The following is a 20,880-nucleotide window of genomic DNA, read 5'->3' as shown; positions in this document are numbered from 1 at the left end:
CCGATTTCGAACTTCGAAGGCCGATTAAAAAAAAATTCGAACTAACATTAAAAAACGGCGCGATACGGGTCTTCTAATTTCGCCTCTATTTTCACCCGCCACTCTCAGAATGGACCTAATTTTTGCTAAACTGAATTTGTTCCATAGTGTTATTTGACTTTTTTACATTCAGTTTCATGTTCGGAAAATGAATTTTTAGTAAAAATAAACAAAATAAACTTTGAAGAGAAGCTATTTTTCTTGTTGCGGTTACACAGTGGAACAAATTCAGTTTAGCAAAAATTAGGTCCATTCTGAGAGTGGCGGGTGAAAATAGAGGCGAAATTAGAAGACCCGTATCGCGCCGTTTTTTATGTTAGTTCGAATTTTTTTTTAATCGGCCTTCGAAGTTTGCAGTCAAATGCCGATTTTCAGTATATTGTTTCATAAGTACCACAAAAATATTCGAAATCAATTTTTCCAAAAATTGTAATTGTTGCACAGGTCTCTAGCAATAATTTGGCTTTTACAGATTGAAAAAATATTAATTAGTCGACGAGTTATAGCCAAAAAACCATATAAACAATTTTGCTCCGATTTCGAACTTCGAAGGCCGATTAAAAAAAAATTCGAACTAACATAAAAAACGGCGCGATACAGGTCTTCTAATTTCGCCTCTATTTTCACCCGCCACTCTCAGAATGGACCTAATTTTTGCTAAACTGAATTTGTTCCACTGTGTAACCGCAACAAGAAAAATAGCTTCTCTTCAAAGTTTATTTTGTTTATTTTTACTAAAAATTCATTTTCCGAACATGAAACTGAATGTAAAAAAGTCAAATAACACTATGGAACAAATTCAGTTTAGCAAAAATTAGGTCCATTCTGAGAGTGGCGGGTGAAAATAGAGGCGAAATTAGAAGACCCATATCGCGCCGTTTTTTTATGTTAGTTCGAATTTTTTTTTAATCGGCCTTCGAAGTTTGCAGTCAAATGCCGATTTTCAGTATATTGTTTCATAAGTACCACAAAAATATTCGAAATCAATTTTTTCAAAAATTGTAATTGTTGCACAAGTCTCTAGCAATAATTTGGCTTTTACAGATTGAAAAAATATCAATTAGTCGACGAGTTATAGCCAAAAAACCATATAAACAATTTTGCTCCGATTTCGAACTTCGAAGGCCGATTAAAAAAAAATTCGAACTAACATTAAAAAACGGCGCGATACGGGTCTTCTAATTTCGCCTCTATTTTCACCCGCCACTCTCAGAATGGACCTAATTTTTGCTAACCTGAATTTGTTCCACAGTGTTATTTAATGCCCACAGCGAAGCGAATGAGTGTGCGATTAAGAAAAACGCTTTATTAGTTAATTTGTGTTGCGATTGGGAAAGATGCGCAAGCAGTCAATTCATGGCGCAGTTGCTAAAGTCGGCGGTATTGTTTGTATGATGTTTGAGGCGCGTATTTCGTCCAGGTTCAAGTCCTGAATAGTCATACGTTTTTCCTTGCACTGTTTTTTTTAGAATTCCGTTTGGTAAAATTGTTGAGTTTAATTTAATTATAATTGCTTTAAAACACTGTTTTAGTTTTTTTTTGAGTTTGATATTTTATTATTATTATTATTATTAGAAGGCCATTACGCACTGCGACCAGAGTTGATCTATTGTGCAAGACCTATTTTTGTAACCCTAGAGTTTAAGGCTTTTTATAAATTTTAGCACTATTGTGGGTTTGTTGTTCCAAAGATTACATGGAGATACTACGATACCACCAAGGTGGTGAAGTCTTTGTCTGCCCAGCGCAGGACATTCACAAAGCACATGTTCTGAGCTTTCTATATCCATTTCGCAAAAGCGGCAGACATTGGTCTCTGATAGACCAATGTTATTTTAATGATACCTCAGGCTGCAGTGACCTGTGAGGTATCCTGTTAAAAGACGCAGATCTACTCTGTTTAGTGAGAGTAGCTTGTCTGATATTCCTTTGTTGGGACTAAGAAATTGTTTGGCTTGACGCTGACCGGCACAATTTAGCCAGTGTGCAGCAAATTTCCTTTCTTCCCATTTCCTGAGGAATTCATTAATGTGGCTTTTCGTGAGTCCACAGAAAGGCTCAGGACCAGTAAGTTGCATATTTGCTCCTTGTTTTGCGAGGTCATCAGCCATTTCATTCCCCTCATGCCCTTCATGTCCCGGAATCCAGACTAGAGTTACTGTGTTGAGGTTTCCTAACATGTTGAGAAGGTTTAGGCAATCATTTACCAATTTAGAGGTGATAGTTGTTGATAGAAGGGCTTTTAGAGCCGCTTGACTATCTGAGAGTATGTAGATGTGAGTACCTCTCATTTTCCTGCGAAGGCATTCTCTCACACATATTTCAATGGCATGTATTTCTGCCTGGAATATTGTTGGGTAGAGTCCCATCGGAATCGATTTTTTAAATTTAGGCCCATTGATTCCTGCCCCTGCTCTACCATCTTCCAGCTTGGACCCATCAGTGAACCATAATTGAGATCCAGGCTTGAAATTGATAGAATTAGTTCTCCAAGTTGTTCGTTCATTAATAATAATTCGGAAGTTTCTGTAGAGAATGGGTTTGGGAGATATTGTATCCACCCTGTGTAGTATAGGAGTGTGTCGAAAGTCTTCTAAGATCTTTAGATGTCCTCTCATATCTCCACTTTTAAGATCGGCGTTGCCTTTTAGTCTTAAGGCACTCAATCTTGCTTCTTTTTCAATTAAGATGGGAAGCGGTGGTATACCTAGGAGCACGCCCAAAGCGTCAGTTGGGCATGTTTTCATTGCTCCTGTTATACCGATGCAGATGAGGCGGTACAATTTGTTAAGATCGCTTGCCGCCTTTCGTTGCTTGACTTTGGGCCACCATGCTATGGAAGCATAAGTGACTATAGGCTTAACAACTGTAGTGAATGTCCAGTAGGTCATTCTGGGGCTGAGCCCCCATGTTTTACCAAAAAGCCTTGTGCAGGCATAGAATGCCCTTGTGGCTTTTACAGTAACTTTCTCAAGATGCGAGTTCCAGGTAAGCGCTTTGTCAAGGTTGATACCAAGGTAGTTCGCCTCTGTGGAGAGTTGTAGAGTCGATTCATTCAGGACAGGACATTTGATGTTGATATTCCTTTTCCTGGTGAACGGCACTAGCGCAGTTTTAGATGGGTTGATAGAGAGCCCTTTGTCAGTGCACCATTTGTTTATTATGTTGAGGGCTTGTTGCATGCGGTTAGAGATGGTCTCTTCATGCCAGCCCACTATATATACTACCAGGTCATCAGCATAGCCCTGGGTGTGGAATCCTAGGTTGTTCAGTTTGTGGAGAAGTTCATCTATTACTAGTGTCCACAGAAGAGGAGAGAGTACTCCCCCTTGCGGGCAACCTCTTGTGGCCTTGATAGACTTTATTCTTCCTCCTAATTCTGTACTGATCGTTCTGGATTTCAGCATCGATATAGTCCATCGTCTGATGGGTTTAGGTACGTCCTTTTGAGATAGGGCATTGTTGATTGCCTCATAGGACGTATTATCGAAAGCTCCTGTTATGTCAATAAAAGCGCAAAGTGCGATTTGTTTTGACTCAATAGCCTTTTCAATAATGGTTACCAGACTGTGTATTGCAGTCTCAGTAGATTTACCTTGTTGGTAGGCAAATTGAAGTTGGTGCAGTGGGAAATTAACCAAGTTATTCTCCCGTATGTGCTGATCCAATATTTTTTCCATTGTTTTTAGGAATAATGAGCTAAGGCTAATCGGTCTGTATGACTTAGGCAATTGTTCGGGTTTTTTCCCTACCTTTGGAATGAATACGACCTTGACCTCAGCCCATTTCGTAGGAATATAACCTAGCAATAGGCTTGCTTTATATAGTCTGGACAAAGTAGGGACAATGTATTGGCTTCCCTTTTGCAGAAGGCAAGGGAATATCCCATCAGGTCCAGGAGATTTGTATGGGCTAAATGTAGATATAGCCCATTGTACCCGATTTTCATGGAATAGCTTATTTGCCAGCTTTAGGTCCTCCCTGTCAGCATAAGTGGTAGGTTCTACCAACATTGTGGACTCATGTAAAGCATGGCATCCCGGGAAATGGGTGTCCAGTAGAAGTTGGCTAGTTTCTTCTGGGTTTTTAGTGTAGCTACCATCTGGCTTTTTCAGGGTACATATGCCGTTTGAGTGATCCTTTGATAAGGCTTTCTGGAGGCGGATAGCATTAGGAAGATTTGAAATCTTATCACAGTGATCCCTCCAGGAAGCTCTCTTAGATTTCCTCAATTCTTTGTTGAAGTTGGTTAGAGCTCTTGAGTAGGAGACCCAGTCCCCTGTTTGTTTAGCTCTATTCCATAATACTCTGGTTTCATGGCGTAGTCTTGAAAGCGTACTATTCCACCAGGGGACATCCCTTCGTGGTTTTTTCACTTTTTCCTGACAGCTCTCATGAAATGCAGACGTAATGTTTGAGTGGAGTTCATTTGCCTCCATCTCAAGCTCAGATTTAAGCACCAGGTGATGCTTAGAGTAGTTAGCACTTTGTTCTAAGTTAAAGTGAAAGACATTCCAATTTATATTCCTTGGATTTCTGTAAATTGTTATGTGCGGTAAGGTAGCACCTAAGTCAAACCTGATAAGACTGTGGTCCGACATTGATGCTTCCCCGGACACATGCCAATTTGAGACTTCTGATAGTACATTTGGACTGCATAGGGTAAGATCAAGTACTTCCTCCCTTATTGCATTCCTAAATGTTGGTTCATTGCCTCGGTTTACTATTGATACATTATATCTAAGTAAGAATTCAAGAAGGCACTCACCTCTCGCATTGATGTTTGTGCTGCCCCATATCGTATGATGGGCATTCGCATCGCATCCTATTATCCAGCGTAGGTGGTTCTCCTTGCAGTAGTTGACTAGGGCTACAAGTTCCCTTGTTGGAGCAGTTTCCTCATCTCCTGGAAGGTAGGCAGAGGCAATGATTACCTCGTGCTCGCCTTTGTCTGTTGGCACCTTGGTCCAGATCGCAACGAGATCGGTGGTAGTGAACTGCGAAATGGGAATGAAAGTTAAATTATTGCTAATTAAGATTGCCGCTCTAGGGCGATCATTGTTGGCATAGATTAACTTACCATTAACATCTTGGAGTCCCTCAATGACTCTGTCACGTACCCACGGTTCTTGGATTAGAGCTATATCCAAGTTTTGTTTGTTAAACCTCCTTGCTAGTTCAGCCGAGGCAGCCTTTGCATGGTGGAGGTTTAATTGAAGGCATCCGAGTTGCCTTCTATTGTTGCTTAGGATAGCGTGTGGCATTATCGCCTCTGTTTTTTGGCACTGGCTGCCTTTTTCTTGCCTCTGTTGCTACCCAGCAAGGCCGCTTCCTCAGCAGAGTGACGCTCGCCTTTTTTGGTCCTCTTTGGACCATTATTTTTCTTGTCGGCACGAAGCGGGGGTCGCATTCTTATGCCTTCCTCTACCCTTTGAGCACTTGACATTGGTGCAGGCTTGGTGGCGTGTGGCGCATCTTTAGAGCAACATGGCTGCTCATCAGTTTGCGTTACGCTCACTGCGGTTGCTGCGATCGCCGATGCCGAAGTGCAGGGTTGTTCCTCGGTCCGCTGCAATGCGGGAGGCTTGGGCGCTTCTGGTTCAGCATCCTTCTCCGGGGTTTTGGCCTTAGTTCTAAGTTGAACTGTGCTAAACCCATAGTTCAACCAGTAGTGATGTTTTTTGATCACAATGGCGGAGATGGGGTCGATTGCGATGGTTAGCTCCGTCACCTTACCCTTTTGTACTCTACGTAGTACCCGCCATTACTGAACGTTCAGGCCAGAGTTTTGCCCATCCAGGAGGTTGAGGATGTCCTCTGTGGATGTGCTGTCCAGTTCTGGAAAGTGGCATGTGAAGATCAAAGGCCTTGGTATGTCCTCTTCTAAAACGATCTTAATTTGCGCATCTTTCCATGGTTCAAGTTTAGGCATTGCTGCCTTTAACCAGTCGATTGTTTCATCGTTGCCACATGAGACAACTATGTATCCTGCGCGGAAGGTGCAGCTGTTAAAGATTGGCTTGGCACCACCAGTCTGCTTTTTCCTTATGCTGTCCAGGATAGCGTGTTGAATGGCCTTTAGTTTATCCGTAGGCCATATCGTTGCCGGATAATCAGGTGGTATGATACCCAGCTTGGTGCTACATGCAGCATCTTTGTAGGACATTTTAGCCGTCCCTTCTTTCACCTCCAGGTTAGGCACTGCTGCCTTTGCCCTTTCGGCTTCTGATGGGTTAGTTGTCCTTTCCTCTAAGTTAGCTCTTTTGGGAGATCTTTGCTTAGGGGTGGTGCTGCTGGAGCGCTGACGCTTTAAGTTCATTGGCTGCTGTGCTAGTTGTCGCGCTTCTTCAATGGAGTGAGTTTGATATTTAGAAAATTTCTTTTCTGTATAAAATAGTTCATACTGGATATGAACTGATTTTATATAAATCAAAAAGGAAATATGTAGATATAAACATGCATATATTTAATCTCTTTAATCAATCTAAGCTATATTGATGACAAAAATCATTCTAATATCCGTCCAGAAAGCCAAACGCGCATACACACATACATATGTACCTATATAAATACGCATACAAACTTTCAACGAACGCAAAATGTATGCATATAAAGCAGGAAATCGAATAAATGACCGATTTAGAAAGGTTCATTAGCAATGATATATTAGCGCAAGCATGAAAGACATATCTAGGCGTACTACATCGTTCCGTATTTGACTCAGGTTCAAGTCCTGTACACACTTTTCTTTGTTCGATGTTTTTATTTAATTTTTTGGATTTCATTTAATTAGAATTGAAGTTTTTAAAAGTTTATTCAGGTTTTTCTAATACCTGTTATTTAGAAATTTATTTTCTATATAACATTATTCATACTTCTTTTGAATTGATTTATATGTAAAACAGCCATAAAGGCAATCATATGAATATGCATTCCTAATATATATTTAATCTCTTCAGTCAAGTCTGACCTACGTACATACACATATTGATGAGAAAATATTTTAATATCCATGGATGCATCCAGAAAGCCAAACGTGCCTACACGCATACACGCATATGTATATAAATATATACAAACCTTCAACGAACGCACAATGTATGCATACAAAAACAACAACTGCGACCGTCTTCTTGTCCGTCAGTGAAAAGATGGGATATGTATACCCTATGAGCAAAAAGAACCGGGAAGGTGATGTTGACTGTTTTCTTCGATTGCCAAGGCATAGTGTACCATGAGTACCTTCCATCGGGCCAGGCAGCCAACAAAGAATATTATTTATCCGTTTTGAAGCCTTTGAGAGATGCTGTATGTTGCAAACGGGCGGAAATGTGAGCTAACAATTCTTGGATTTTGCATGATGATAACGAGCCATCGCACCGATCAAAGAGAATACGACGAAGGAGCTGAAGGCCATGCCGGCCTGCCGGGGGTGTTTGGAGGACTGGGTTAAACGTTGGCACATGTGTGTTGCTTCAGACGGGTCATATTTTGTAGGAGATAATATAAATTTGCCTTAAATTTAACGCTGTTTTGTTTAATTTAAACATTCCCGGTACTTTTTCATCATAGCGTACATATATGCGGCTTTGCGGACAGAAATGTGTGATTCGCTGGAATTGTTCAAGGAATCTAATAGCGTTTTCGTTTCTACACAAAAATGTTGCCCTGCCGACGTGCAAAAGTTATTCAAAGTCGCACTTCACCCTGTGAAACTGCCACCATTTTTAAGGTTCAGTGCAGCCCTTCACATTTATAAAAGAACACAAACTGTAACCCTGAAATGCAATCAGCTGTTTTTTCGCGCGCTAATCGGACAACGAATTGCAGAAATTTTTGGTGGAAATTGCTGCTAGGAAGGAGGAAGCCAGAGAGAAGCGACACAAGGAAAGAATGGAGAAAGCTGCAAGAATCGAAAGCCTTTTGGAAAAGTGCATCAGTGAAAACAAACCAGCTTGAAGCTGTGGGCGTGTGAGTTAAGTTATTAAAGCCGGTTTGAATTGTGTATGCTGCTTATGATCCATTAAATGTTAATTGAAATATTTTGGTTTTGCAGGCTTCTGTAATTTAGTATAAAATGGGAGGAAGTGCCTTTCGTTCCTGGTCCAACGTTTCGCCTATTTATTTTTAACTTTGTACCTGCTTGAAGCAAATAAATATGATCTCCCTTTCAATAAATACAATATATAAAACAAAAGAAAAAGTAGTTTTTTAATATTTATTGAAGTTTCTTTCAATTGCAAATTGTTAATGCAATTAGTGCGTTCGAAAACGGTGCTAGTCCAAAATTTTACATATTTGGTCTCTTCATTGACTGGCCTTAAAACGTTACTTAGCTGTTAACATTGTACAAATAAGGGGAAATGCCGAACGAAGTTAAAAATAATTTTTTGATTTCCTCGGAACGTTAATTTTGAACATTTACTGTTTTTGAACTAACCTATTCAATGTTGCTAAGTAGAAAATTTCCGAGTTTCATAAACAAATTTAGGTATTTTGAAAAAACATGTCAAAAAAGTGACTTTATTTGGCTTCTTTTTATTTCGCCCAGCTCAGTAAGAACAGTGTCGCTTACTTCGAAAGGAAAATGTTGTTCCTGAACGGAAGCAGGATCAACGTAGTATTCTTTTATCTCTATAAAATCTTGTTTGTCTATGCAAATATTATGAAGTACGCAGCATGCTAGTATAAATTTCGCTGTAGTCTCAACTTCATGAAAATCTAATCGCATAAGTTGCCGGAAATGACATTTTAACAATCCCAAGGCGTTTTCAATTCGGACCCGTGTTTGACTAAATTTGTAATTGTATATCTTTTCTTGCTCAGTTAAATTCCCGTAATCCCTATACGGCGTTAACAAATAATTTCGGATCGGATATGCAGAATCCCCTAACACGTGATATTTTGGTAAACATAGCTTTGGAAGTTCTTCTAGCTTTGGAAAGATAGCTTCAACACACGCGAGTCGTGCACTTTACTCGCCACGCCAGTGAAAACATCTAAAAATTTTAAATTTGCATCACATATACCCTGCATAGTCACGGAAATTGTGTCATGCCTATTTATATAATAGGACTATGAATAAGTTCGTGCGGTTTTTTTTCGAAATTTGAAACTTTATTGACGTAAAATGGTTACAAATTTAATATTCAAAATATTGTCCATCGCTTACTACTACTTTTTCCCATCTTTCTGGCAATTCACGGATTCCCTTTGTGAAAAATTCGGTCGGTTTTGCCGCAATCCACGAATCGATCCATTTTTTGACTTCATCGTAATTACGGAAGTGCTGGTCAGCCAGGCCATGTTGCATCGATCGGAAGAGATAGTAATCGGATGGCGCAAGGTCTGGACTATACGGCGGGTGGGGTAGGACATCCCATTTGAGCGTTTCTAAGTATGTTTTGACCACTTGTGCAACATGTGGCCGAGCATTGTCATGTTGCAAAATAACTTTGTCGTGTCTATCGGCGTATTGCGGCCGTTTTTCTCGCAGTGCTCGGCTCAAACGCATCAATTGTCGTCGGTAGACATCCCCCGTAATCGTTTCATTCGGTTTCAGTAGCTCATAATACACAACACCCAGCTGGTCCCACCAGATACACAGCATAACCTTCAGGCCATGAATATTCTGCGCCGACGTCGATGTTGAAGCATGGCCAGGGTATCCATACGTTGCCCGACGTTTTGGATTGTCGTAATGGACCCACTTTTCATCGCCAGTCACAATTCGATGCAAAAAACCCTTTCTTTTGTGCCGTTGAAGCAGTTGTTCGCATGCCATAAAACGGCGTTCAACGTCTCTTGGCTTCAATTCATACGGCACACAATGGCCTACCTTTCGGATCATTCCCATGGCTTTTAAACGTTTGGAAATGGTTGATTGATCAACTCCCAAAGTTTTTGCAACCTCTTCTTGCGTTTGAGCCGGATCTTGATCGAGCAATTCCTCCAATTCGGTATCCATGAACTTTGGCGGCGCACCCTCGCGTTCTTCGTCTTCCAAGCCAAAATCACCACTTTTAAAGCGTGCAAACCACTTCTGGCACGTTCGCTCAGATAGAGCATGCTCACCATAAACTTCCACCAAGATACGATGACTTTCGGCTGCTTTTTTCTTCATATTAAAATAATGAAGAAGAATTCCCCGCAAAAACACATTATTTGGCACGAAATTCGACATTTTCAAGTGTGGTAAAAATATTGTTGTTTACGCTTCAAATAAAAAACTTATACTGACGTTTGTGCCTTACGACAGTAGCTCTCCAATGAATGTTTGGAAATGTGGATCGATGGAATAATAATCAAGTTACGCCATCTGTTGTAAAACCGCACGAACTTATAAATAGACCTATTATGTTGAACGAATTTTTTTTTTCGGCGCCCTTATCGAAATCTAGGTTCCGTCAATGCAGCCTAATACGTTAGGAAAACCAGAGATTGCCACAAACTCATTTGATATAATCTCTTTTTCAGTAGCACTTTGAGGGAATTTTATGATGTCTGGTGAAAGTCCAATCAGAAACGACACAACATTGTTTATCACGTTATGGGCACAAGAATATGACACATTAAACAGGTTGCTAACCCCACGTATGGTAGTTTTATTGCAGCAAAACCTACATAAGAAAATTATTTGAATTAAATGCATACACATTGGAGTCATTCCATTGTTACCATAAAAACAATAACACGTGTGTGTTTGGCGTTGCTTGTGGTCTCCCTCCTTTATAGTTCCTCCTTATATAGTACGAGCTGTTTGTGTATTTTGCGATTAAATCATTCGCACTTTCACGCTCAATGAGAAAATTTTGTTTAAACTGTAAATGTTAATAAATTATAAAAACATACAGTATATAAACAAGCACTGAACAGAATTATTGAAATGGTGCCCCTATGAAAAAATTACCTCGCGGCCTGTGTACAAGTTGACTACTTCATTTACAAAGTCATTTACGGGTAAGCAGTTAATTTTTGGATTTAAAAGTACGCCGAGCTCCTCGTCATCTGAAGAAGAGGACGACGACTCCAGGAGGTCATTTATTAAATTGTTTGCTAAAATCAAGTATCGTTTTTCCATTTCCAAGATCACAAAATTCGAGAGTGGCAGCACAGGGCAACATTTTCATGTAGAAAAGAAAACGCTATAAGTCGCATTAACTCGCGACTTTCGAACAGTTAGAAGACATATTTACATAAATATAAGGGTGCATACATACATACGGAGCCGCGGCCACTCGACATGACAAAAATTCAAGATTTATCAAATATTGGCAAATAATTCCACGCGAAATATTCCAATATTGACTATTTTCGAATGGTCACGAAAATTGGCATACGGGCGGCTCGTTTTATGAATGAAATTAAAATATGAGCTCTAACTTTTGAATGAACTTTTTGTTTTTGTTCTAAATTGTTCAGCGCCGTCGCTGATAGAATCATGGCCGCTGCGTCTGCGTCTACGAATGTATTTTGTTTTTGTAGTCGCTAGGCTTAGATTTTAACTTTGGGCGACATGCGCATGTGAGGTATGTGTTTTTGTTGTGTTCTAGAACATTTTAGAATGTGTGGTGGCAAAGCGGCCCTCGCGTTGCGCTTGCTGTTGCTCTTGCGTCTATCAAAGTAATCTGTTTTTGTAAGTACAATATTAGGAATATCGACTGGTGAAAGACAAAAGTACACGGAAGCAAGAAGGCAGCGCTATTCTCGCGCATATATGCATGAATGTATGAACGTGCATGGATGTAGTAACATATGAATACAATTATTTTGTAGCAAGTTTAGAAGGCAAGTAGGTATATACGAGGGGTGCCTTTTATATGTCGGGATTAGAGAACAAAAACAAATTTTAATCATCGAAAATCACTTTATTGTTTTTTCAAAATATTCTGCATGAAGATCTATACACTTTTGCATGCGTTTGAACCAATTGTCGAAGCACTTTTGCCGCTCTGAATGAGGTACCTCCAAAACATGCATTCGGAATGCCGCAACCGCTTCTTCAGGTGTCGAAAAACGTTGACCTCTCAGTTTGTTTTTTACGTACGGGAATAAAAAGAAGTCATTCGGTGCCAAGTCAGGACTACACGGCGGATGACACATTAATTCGATGTTTTGGGTGCTCAAAAATGCAGTTGTTTGAGCCGATGTGTGAGAGCTCGCATTGTCCTGGTGAAGAGTGATCCGTCTTTGGCGATTGGTTTTCCTAATTTCTTGGAAGACAACAGGCAAACAGGCGACCATTTGCTTGGAAGTGCTTCGTGCGCGAACAACTTTTGTTGGATTTGGCTCATCTTGAAACCCCCATACAGTCGACTGCTGTTTACTTTCGGGTTCATACGCGTAAATCCATGTTTCATCACCTGTCACGATGTCATAGACGTGTTTTGAAGCCCCGCGATCGTATTTTTTGAGCATTCCCTTCGACCAATCGACACGAGCCTTTTTTTGAGCGATTGACAAATTGTGTGGGATCCAACGCGAATAAGTTTTTTTGACAGTCAAATGTTTATGCAATATTGATTGTATGCTGGTCCCATTAATGCCTAAGATTGTCTCAATCTCATGATAGGTCACATGACGATCTTGCAATATCAGTTCGCGCACAGCATCAATGGTTTTCGGAACAACAACTGATTTTGGACGACCTTCACGAAATTCGTCTGGGAGTGAACTACGACCACGATTGAATTCGCCATACCATCGATAAACACTGGTCCTTGATGGAGCTTCATCGCCAAAAAATGAATTAAGTTCATCCATGCAATGTTGCTGAGTTAATCCACGTCGAAAGTTGTAAAAAATAATCGCACGAAAATGTTCACGATTTAATTCCATTTTTGGACCGAGATGATTCTTTTAAGTTACTATAAACAACACAAATAGCGCTGGTATTTCAAAACGTTCTGAGTACGTAAAAGCCAAAAAAAGTCAAACTTTGCGATACAGCTGTCAGTTGCCAGATTGCAACACCAGGGTTGCCAAATCCCGAAATATAAAAGGCGCCCCTCGTATGTATGTATATATGCTAGGACATAAAGTGGGTATATATACATACATAGAGCAGAATTGTTTTTGCATTTGGTAGGAAGAAACTCGTTCACTAGTGCGTATGTGTATTTGATTTCTTGTAAGAATGTGATGTGCTGTGACATGTGTACATACATAAGTAAAGGTTATTAGGGCATACATGCATATGTACATATGTATGAAAGGAAGATGATGTTCTTGCGCTTGTGCATTATTGTTTTTCATATACAAATGTACATACATACATATGTATGTAAATGCTGTCGAATACATAAACTATAGATTGACATACAATATAAAATAAGTGTTGATTTATCTTAAACCGTTTTTTTTTTTTTAATGCAAACACCTCCTATTGACATGCACATACCTATACACTATGTACTTATTTTGTCATGTACCATCATTTATGTACATATAAAGTATACGTTCATTTATGTATGTATGTAATGAAAAACTTCATGAATTACTTTCAGAACTTTATTTAAAATTAATTCGCGTCCTGCGCAAGCACAAAACCTTGGTTCACAACGCAGGCGTACAAAAAAACGCACTGCGTATTTATCCTCCCCATGTGACTCGGCATCAATTCTCGGCGCCATTTTTTTTTTTTCTTTTTTAAATGTGTTTTTTTTTTAATGTAATCGTAAAAAAATTTGTTATAAATTTTATGTATACGCTTATCATTTCAAAAGTAACAAAATGATAAAAAAATAAGCAGTCGAAGAAATAAACGCACCGCCTATTTTTTCTCTCCACATGTTAGACTCGATATCAATTCTCGGCGCCAACTTTTTTTTTTATTAATTTTTTTTTGTGTAATAGTTTTTTTTTTAATGTAAATGAAAAAAATTTTGTGTAATAAATTTTACGTATTCGCTTATTATTCAAAAATACGAAAAAAGTAAAAATTTAATTGATCTAATGTCGAGGTGAGATATGTGTTTTGTGTTGAGGTGAAAGATGTGTGGTGTTTTCAATTTTTGTGTAGGCAAAACTCAGTGTGGTGTCTATAAAGTCGATGTTCTAAAATCCCTTACTACAAATCTTTCAAATCTCAATTGTACTAAAAAAAGTTAACAGTAACATTTGCACCTTGTCATTCCATTAGGATTCTCTCATGTTAATCTCTTATTAAGTTCACTGTGTATATCAAACATTAACATAACTAACTATAAACATTGAATTTAAATATGCATGTTTCTAAAACTGTTCTTGAAATTTAACACAACTGTGAACTGCATCATCTTATGTTTTATTGACCAGAAGTTGCACACCGCACCACCATCATTTATTCTGATTCAAATTGAAACTGCCACTTTGAACTGCATTACCTTCAATTTAGGGTGCTCAGATAGGTGCTCCGTTATTGTACGAGCGCTCGGCTGCGCTTTTATGTTATATAGATATACACTGGTTGCTTCACTGTCGTCTTTCTTGAACAACTTTATTTCACCAGTTCATTGAATTTTTTAGCAATCACTATGCGTAAGAATTTTATAACTTTCCTCACAATCACTTTTTGTCTGTTAATTGCTTATTCATATTACAACTCAAATGAGAATTGCCGATAGTTTACTATACATATAAAAGTACAATACATTTTTTTATATGAATATACGTATAATTGCGCAGAAACGCTCTGGTTGCAGACATGAAGAAACTTGTCTGTTATTTTGTACAACACATAAAATCTCGTACACTTTATTTAACAAAAAAAACCGCACTTTTCGACTTTTATGTCTGTTTTTAAATGAAAACAGTCTAAATCCGGTTGGATTGGACCAAATTTTAATGTTCATAAATGTAATTTGTCATATTCACGAGCGGACTGTATAATTAAAGAACTGCACTGGTTGACTGTTGGTGTATAACTGAACTGAACTTCGCCTTTTATTTCATCATCATTTTTTACATATTCAAAAGATACAGTTATATTTCTTGGCGTCTATTTGATGCACTGTTGCATTGTAGTAATTCATTTTAGTAAATTTGTTGAGTATTACACTATGTGAAACTGAGTAGGAAACTTAAGTTTATTGTTACAAAAATAAATATGTGTATTTATTATAATTTATTATAAGCAATGGCGAACCCAAACAAGTAGAACGCTATTTTAAGCTGTCCTGAGTACGATGAATATATTATTCCAGTTACACCAGAAGAACTTGGTAAGGATATATACCAAATGAAGCTTAAAAATTCCACAGGGATTGATTTAACCCCTTGCTTTATGAATTGAGGATGGTTGTGTGTGCCATTTTCGTTTAAAGCTTTTCTATTGTGTAAAAACAGTATCATATTTCATACAAGTTCTCACTTCTGACCGGAACCAGACCTCACGCATCTAATACGAGCTTTTCACTTTTGGCTAAAAAAAATTCATCACGTCTCCTAAACGTTGTTTTGAGGGTTAATCACGGCTGAAATCCTCCGTAATATGCCAAACAAAAAGCATTGTACTTATACGAGGTGTGTTCAAAAAGTATCGCGAATTTTGAATTTTCGCAAGTTACGTATATTCGAATTTCGATTGTTTTGTGGCGATATGTTGGTACTCATGTCTTTCACTCACACAGCTACTTTGCTTGCACGTGTTTCGTCATCTCAATGGAAGCTGCCGCACGAACCAAGACCAAAAATAGTGCGCCAAGTGCGGTAGAATGCAAAAGTTTTGCTTACCGTTCTCTTCAATTGCAGGGGCGTTGTACATCATGAGTTCTTGCCACAGCGTAAAACGGAAACGTAAGGAATATGAATTGCAAGTTATGCGCAATTTGCGTGAAGCAATCAGCCAGAAACGCCTAGATTTGTGGAAGAACAAAAATTGGATATTGCATCACGATAACGTCCCTGCTCACACATCGTTGCTTGTGCGTGACATTTTGGCCAAAAACAACACACTAATGATGCCACAGCCACCGTATTCCCGAAACTGAAGAGTCCTGAAAGGACGACGCTACCCTACGATTGACGAGATAAGGACGGCATCGAAGGAGGAGCTGAACAAGATAAAAAAAATGATTTTTTGAAGTGCTTTGAAGATTGGAAAAAATGTTGGCACAAGTGCGTAATATCTCATGCGCATTACTTTGAAGGGGACAAAATAGATATTAATGAATAAATAAATAATTTCTGCGAAAAAACAAAATTCGCGAGACTTTTCGAACACGTCTTGTATATTTGATCAGTTTATTTAGCAAGTGTCTAAGCCTGGTAAATATCCCAACGAAGTGTCCTCTTACTGTCCAATATTTCTGTTACTAGATTCAGGAGACCTCTTTTAAATTGTTTTGTTCTTATAATGCGTATATATGTTTAAATGAAATTGTTTCTTATATATATTTAGAATAAACGTAGTTTTAAAGTTCTAAAAATAATATATGTATATGTATATAGCGTGAGCTTGCGACCGTCTTCGAGTTTACGTTCTGTGCGACTCGCTTCGATTTGTTATGAGACATCTTCATCGACCGAGGCTGCAACTCAACTTCCCATTCGGGTATGGCAATGTCACATTGCTCGTAAGACTACCTAGCTGCAGGACTACCAACTTGCTGACAGCCGGCCCTTCCTGATATGGAAGTGGCCCCGATTCCGTTGTCTTCAGAATCGGTACTACTTGAGTAGTCATTATCGAGTTCGGGACAGATGCTACACCAGGGTTTAAGTTTATTAAATTCGTAAACAGAAGAGAAATTACGCGATTTTATAGGCATTCCCGGTACAACTTCTATTAGGTACCGATAGTTGCTTCATCTTCATCGACAAAATCGAGGAAGTGAATGTTTTTTGTCAAAACGCTTCTTCCATTTTTGCCGCTCGCCCTCGATAATGTCACGTTTTTCATCAGTCGGAATTTTTTTAGCAGTTTCACTTACATACGTCGTCGTGTACGGTAGCTACTATCTGATTGTGTACAATATTGTGCAAATTAAAGTTAAATATTAGCTCGTTTGGACTATAACCGGTTGTTTTATTCTTTTGTGAGTTAATGCTAAACTGCAAATTTCGTAATACTCAGTCCCAATCTCTCGGATTATCAACGGAACTACGTAAATAGTTTAGGATAGTTTGGTTAGCGCGCTCGACTTGCCCGTTAGACCGTGGAGTTCATATGGCCGTTTTTATGTGTCTTATAACGTTCTGCTGGCAATATGAAGTAAATGCCCTTGACGTATAGGCGGTCCCGCGATCGGTGATTACTTTAACCATCAACCCGAAATAACCGGCCATGACATTTAATTTATGTTTATGAATTGTTCCCGTATCTCGAACCGGCTTAAACTACAAGATATTTGTAGAATGCGTCAAAAATTGCACACAAATTTTCTTTCTTACTACGAACAAACGGGCGGAGGTGATCAATGTGAATCACGCGAAAAGGTATTGGTTCTACCGGATCGAAGCGCATTGCACCTTCTACCTTACCGTATTATTCTTTCCGGTAACACCATTCAGCACACGCCGCAATATAATTTTTAATATATTTACGCATTTGCGGGAACCAACACATTTTGCAAATATGAGCAATAGTCTTCTCGAATGCGTGGTGACCCATTTTGGTATGTCAAAGTTGGTCAATGCGCCAATGGGCGTAGGGACGACAAGTTTAAGTCCATCGTCTTCTTGACGGTTAAGGCAATGATTCTGGATACGGAAATACTTCTTAATTTCTGTCTCTCGTTGTAATTTTCACTTGGCTTGTAGAATGCTGTTAACTTCAAGTAGTGTTACATCATGGATCTGGATAGTATAAAGCCAATCGTTGACGTCGGACGTCATTTCGAGCAAGCAAGAGCTTCCAACTCGTAAGACTGATAACGCCTTTCGGTGTTTGTAAGGCGACGACTGCAGTACATTGTTGGTTGTCACGTTTTATCGGCAAGCAATTACATCATTACGCTGCGCCGATACTGCTAGCGTCGGTGTGAACCTCATGCTGCGCGGATTGTTCGTAGAGTACCAACACTAGAGTAGTTGTCAAAAGTATGATAATTCTTTCAAACGTTGTCTGCTGTAGCTCAGTCCAGCAAAAAGTATTTTATTCGGTTTTGCGTAAAAGTGATGTTAATGGCTTTGCTATCAAGGAGTAAACAGGAACAAATTTTCTGAAGAGGCCGTGAGACCTGTTACAGTTCTGTGACATTCGTTGACACTTGGAAATTCTGGATTGCTGATATCTTGCGGTTTCCAGGCATTATACCGTTCTCGGCTATGATGTGACCGAGGTGTTCCATTTAACTTTGCAAAAATTTGCATTTGTCGATTCGGAGGCAAAACCCACTTCTTCTCGAGACGCTGTACACCTTCCTCAAAAGAACGACTTGGTGTGATGACGTCATCTTAATATGCCAAGACTTTTCCCGGTTTCCAAAAGACATTTCATTGAATTAGTAATGGCTTTCGTTGGTAACAAATGCCGTAAACTGCTTTGAATGTTCGTCGAGCTCTATTTGGTTATAACCCGTTCGTAGATATACATAATATGGAAAAATATTTATTACCTGCTGGCTGGGCGAAATGTTCATCTATCACTGACATCGGATATGCTGTTTTTTTTGTTACTTTATTCAAACATATATAATAAATCACCAAGTCTATGCTCACCATTTTGTTTTCAACGAGAACAATGGGTGAGGTATATGAGGACTTTGATGGCTTTATTTTTCGTTTCGTTATACATATCTGTCACGATTAAACGCTTGCAGAGGTAGATGTTGCGGTTTCATATTTACCGGTGTTGGGAATTTAGTTCAATTTTTCAGAGAACACTTCACGATATAAGCTGAGTAACTGAGTCTAAGAAAATCATTGTGATAAGACCTATTATCAACTATACAACAGTGGTCTGGATGAGTAGAATCTCTCTCGTGGGAAGCAGGAGGACCCTAGCGGGGCTAAAACGCTCTGTGGCCTTCTGTTGCACGGGAGCTTTCCCGATTACTTCGGGCCCGGCATTAGCTGCTCTGGTTGGTTACGACCGCTTGATGCTTTAATCCAAGGAGCGGCCTTGAAGGCCATCTGCAGGCTGTAACACAATGGGAACTGGTACGGCCCCTGTCCGGAACTGGAAAACAGAGAAGGTATGTACTTCGATTCAACGATTCTCTCCATACCCCTTGACTCCATGCCATCAAGAGATCCGATGGAATCGATCGACTGTCGCATTTCCTCCTGTGACCAAGCAGAGGGGACTTTAAACAGCTGATGACGGACCACTTTCTATGGGCAAAGTACATGGAAAAGGTGGGCATCTTAGATAATGCACTCTGCTCAGCATGCCCAGCCTTCGCTCAAATCAGGCCTGAGGTCTTTGGCATTGATGTGTTAAGAAGCGACCACCTTGACTCCTTGGCACCACAAGATCTACTCAGAATTCTTCAGAGGTCGAGTAGATTAAAGAAAATTATAAAGGGAACCCGAGTGCAGTACAATGGACTTATTGCTGTCTGTCCGGACAAAAAGAAAAAAAAATTGGTCTATACCGAATCTCAGCTCGGATTAATTGATTTCACAGTATTATTAAATTTTTCCGGACAATTTTGAGTTAAATAATTAGACCGTTGACATTTTGCACAATGACTTTTCTTCCGTTGTGCGAATGAATCGCGTTTAATGAAACATTTGCTTTGAGCTTAAATGATGGTAACAGTTCTATGATATCGCGAGTATTATGCATGGGACGCGATTGCCAAACTTGTTAGTGAGGAATACACGGATTATTGGCATATACGGGACGCGTGGTGCAGCTCGGAAAATTGACACTCGGTTGAAAAATTGGCTGCGTATAACCGGCGGTAGTATTCACGGACATTGAGTATGGCAGTAAAGTATCGACAGATACTGAGCGCGCAACTGAGGCAGACTGAATATGTGGATATCTATTGGCGAGGATATACTTCTCACACCATTATTTTGTTGTTGCCTCATTGCACAAATTGTCTTGCCTAATTCCGCTACACGCTGTGATAACACTGAACTGGCCCTTAAATAATGTTCGTCAAAACGTTCTAAATGTTTTATAAGCGCATTTTTATTCCCACTGCTTGGAAGTCCTGCACCTTTGCACATTTGTCCAAGTTCAGCGAAGTTTAAGGAACGAAGATTTTCCATTTTTACGTTTTATTTTATTATTTGTTTAACACAATGAATGCCACGATTGACAAAGCGTTGAACGTAGAACGAAATGATCGTAATACGAAATATTTCTAGACCAGCTAGCAAACACACTTCAGACAGACTTTTAATACTGAAAAAAGTGTAATGCGACGAACAAGAGAAACGAATCGTTCTGAGAAAAAAGTGATACGATGAACAAGAGAATCGTTGCAAATATGAAGTCGCACCAGAGACTGTTAATGAGATAAGAAGGCGCAAATGTTACTATTACTTTTTTTAGTACAATTGAGATATGAATGGTTTGTGGTAAGGGATTTTAGAACACCGACTTTATAGACACCACACTGAGTTTTCCACCACAAAAATTGAAAACACCACATATCTTTCACCTCAACACACAACACATATCTCACCTCGACATTAAACCAATTAAGTTTTTACTATTTTCTTATTTTTGAAATAATAAGCGAATACTTAAAATTTATTACACAAAATTGTTTTCGATGGCATTAAAAAAATAATAAATTTAAAAAAATATTTGGCGCCGAGAATTTATGTCAAATCGTGCATTTGGAAGGGATAAAGGCGCGGTGCGTTTCCTTCTGCGACTGCCTTGTGAACCAAGGTTTTGTAGTGTCTGCGTACATATGCATGCGCACGACGCGATTACATTTTAATAAAGTTCTGAAA

General features: G+C 39.2%; 1 protein-coding gene across 1 annotated transcript; it reads right to left on the bottom strand.

The window, feature by feature from the left end:
- Positions 1 to 1,393: 1,393 nt before the first annotated feature.
- LOC128869756 (uncharacterized) lies at positions 1,394 to 5,200 on the bottom strand. The gene is made up of 3 exons (XM_054112360.1): positions 5,120 to 5,200; positions 4,473 to 5,036; positions 1,394 to 1,495 (listed from the first exon to the last, which is right to left on the bottom strand). The coding sequence occupies exons 1-3, from the start codon at positions 5,126 to 5,128 to the stop codon at positions 1,394 to 1,396; spliced, it is 675 nt and encodes a 224-aa protein (XP_053968335.1). The 5' UTR covers positions 5,129 to 5,200.
- Positions 5,201 to 20,880: the final 15,680 nt, after the last annotated feature.

Source organism: Anastrepha ludens, chromosome X (assembly GCF_028408465.1).
Source record: "Anastrepha ludens isolate Willacy chromosome X, idAnaLude1.1, whole genome shotgun sequence".
Lineage (NCBI taxonomy): Eukaryota > Metazoa > Arthropoda > Insecta > Diptera > Tephritidae > Anastrepha > Anastrepha ludens.
Note: the sequence above shows the minus strand (reverse complement) of the source record. Positions and strands in the feature narration are given on the sequence as shown.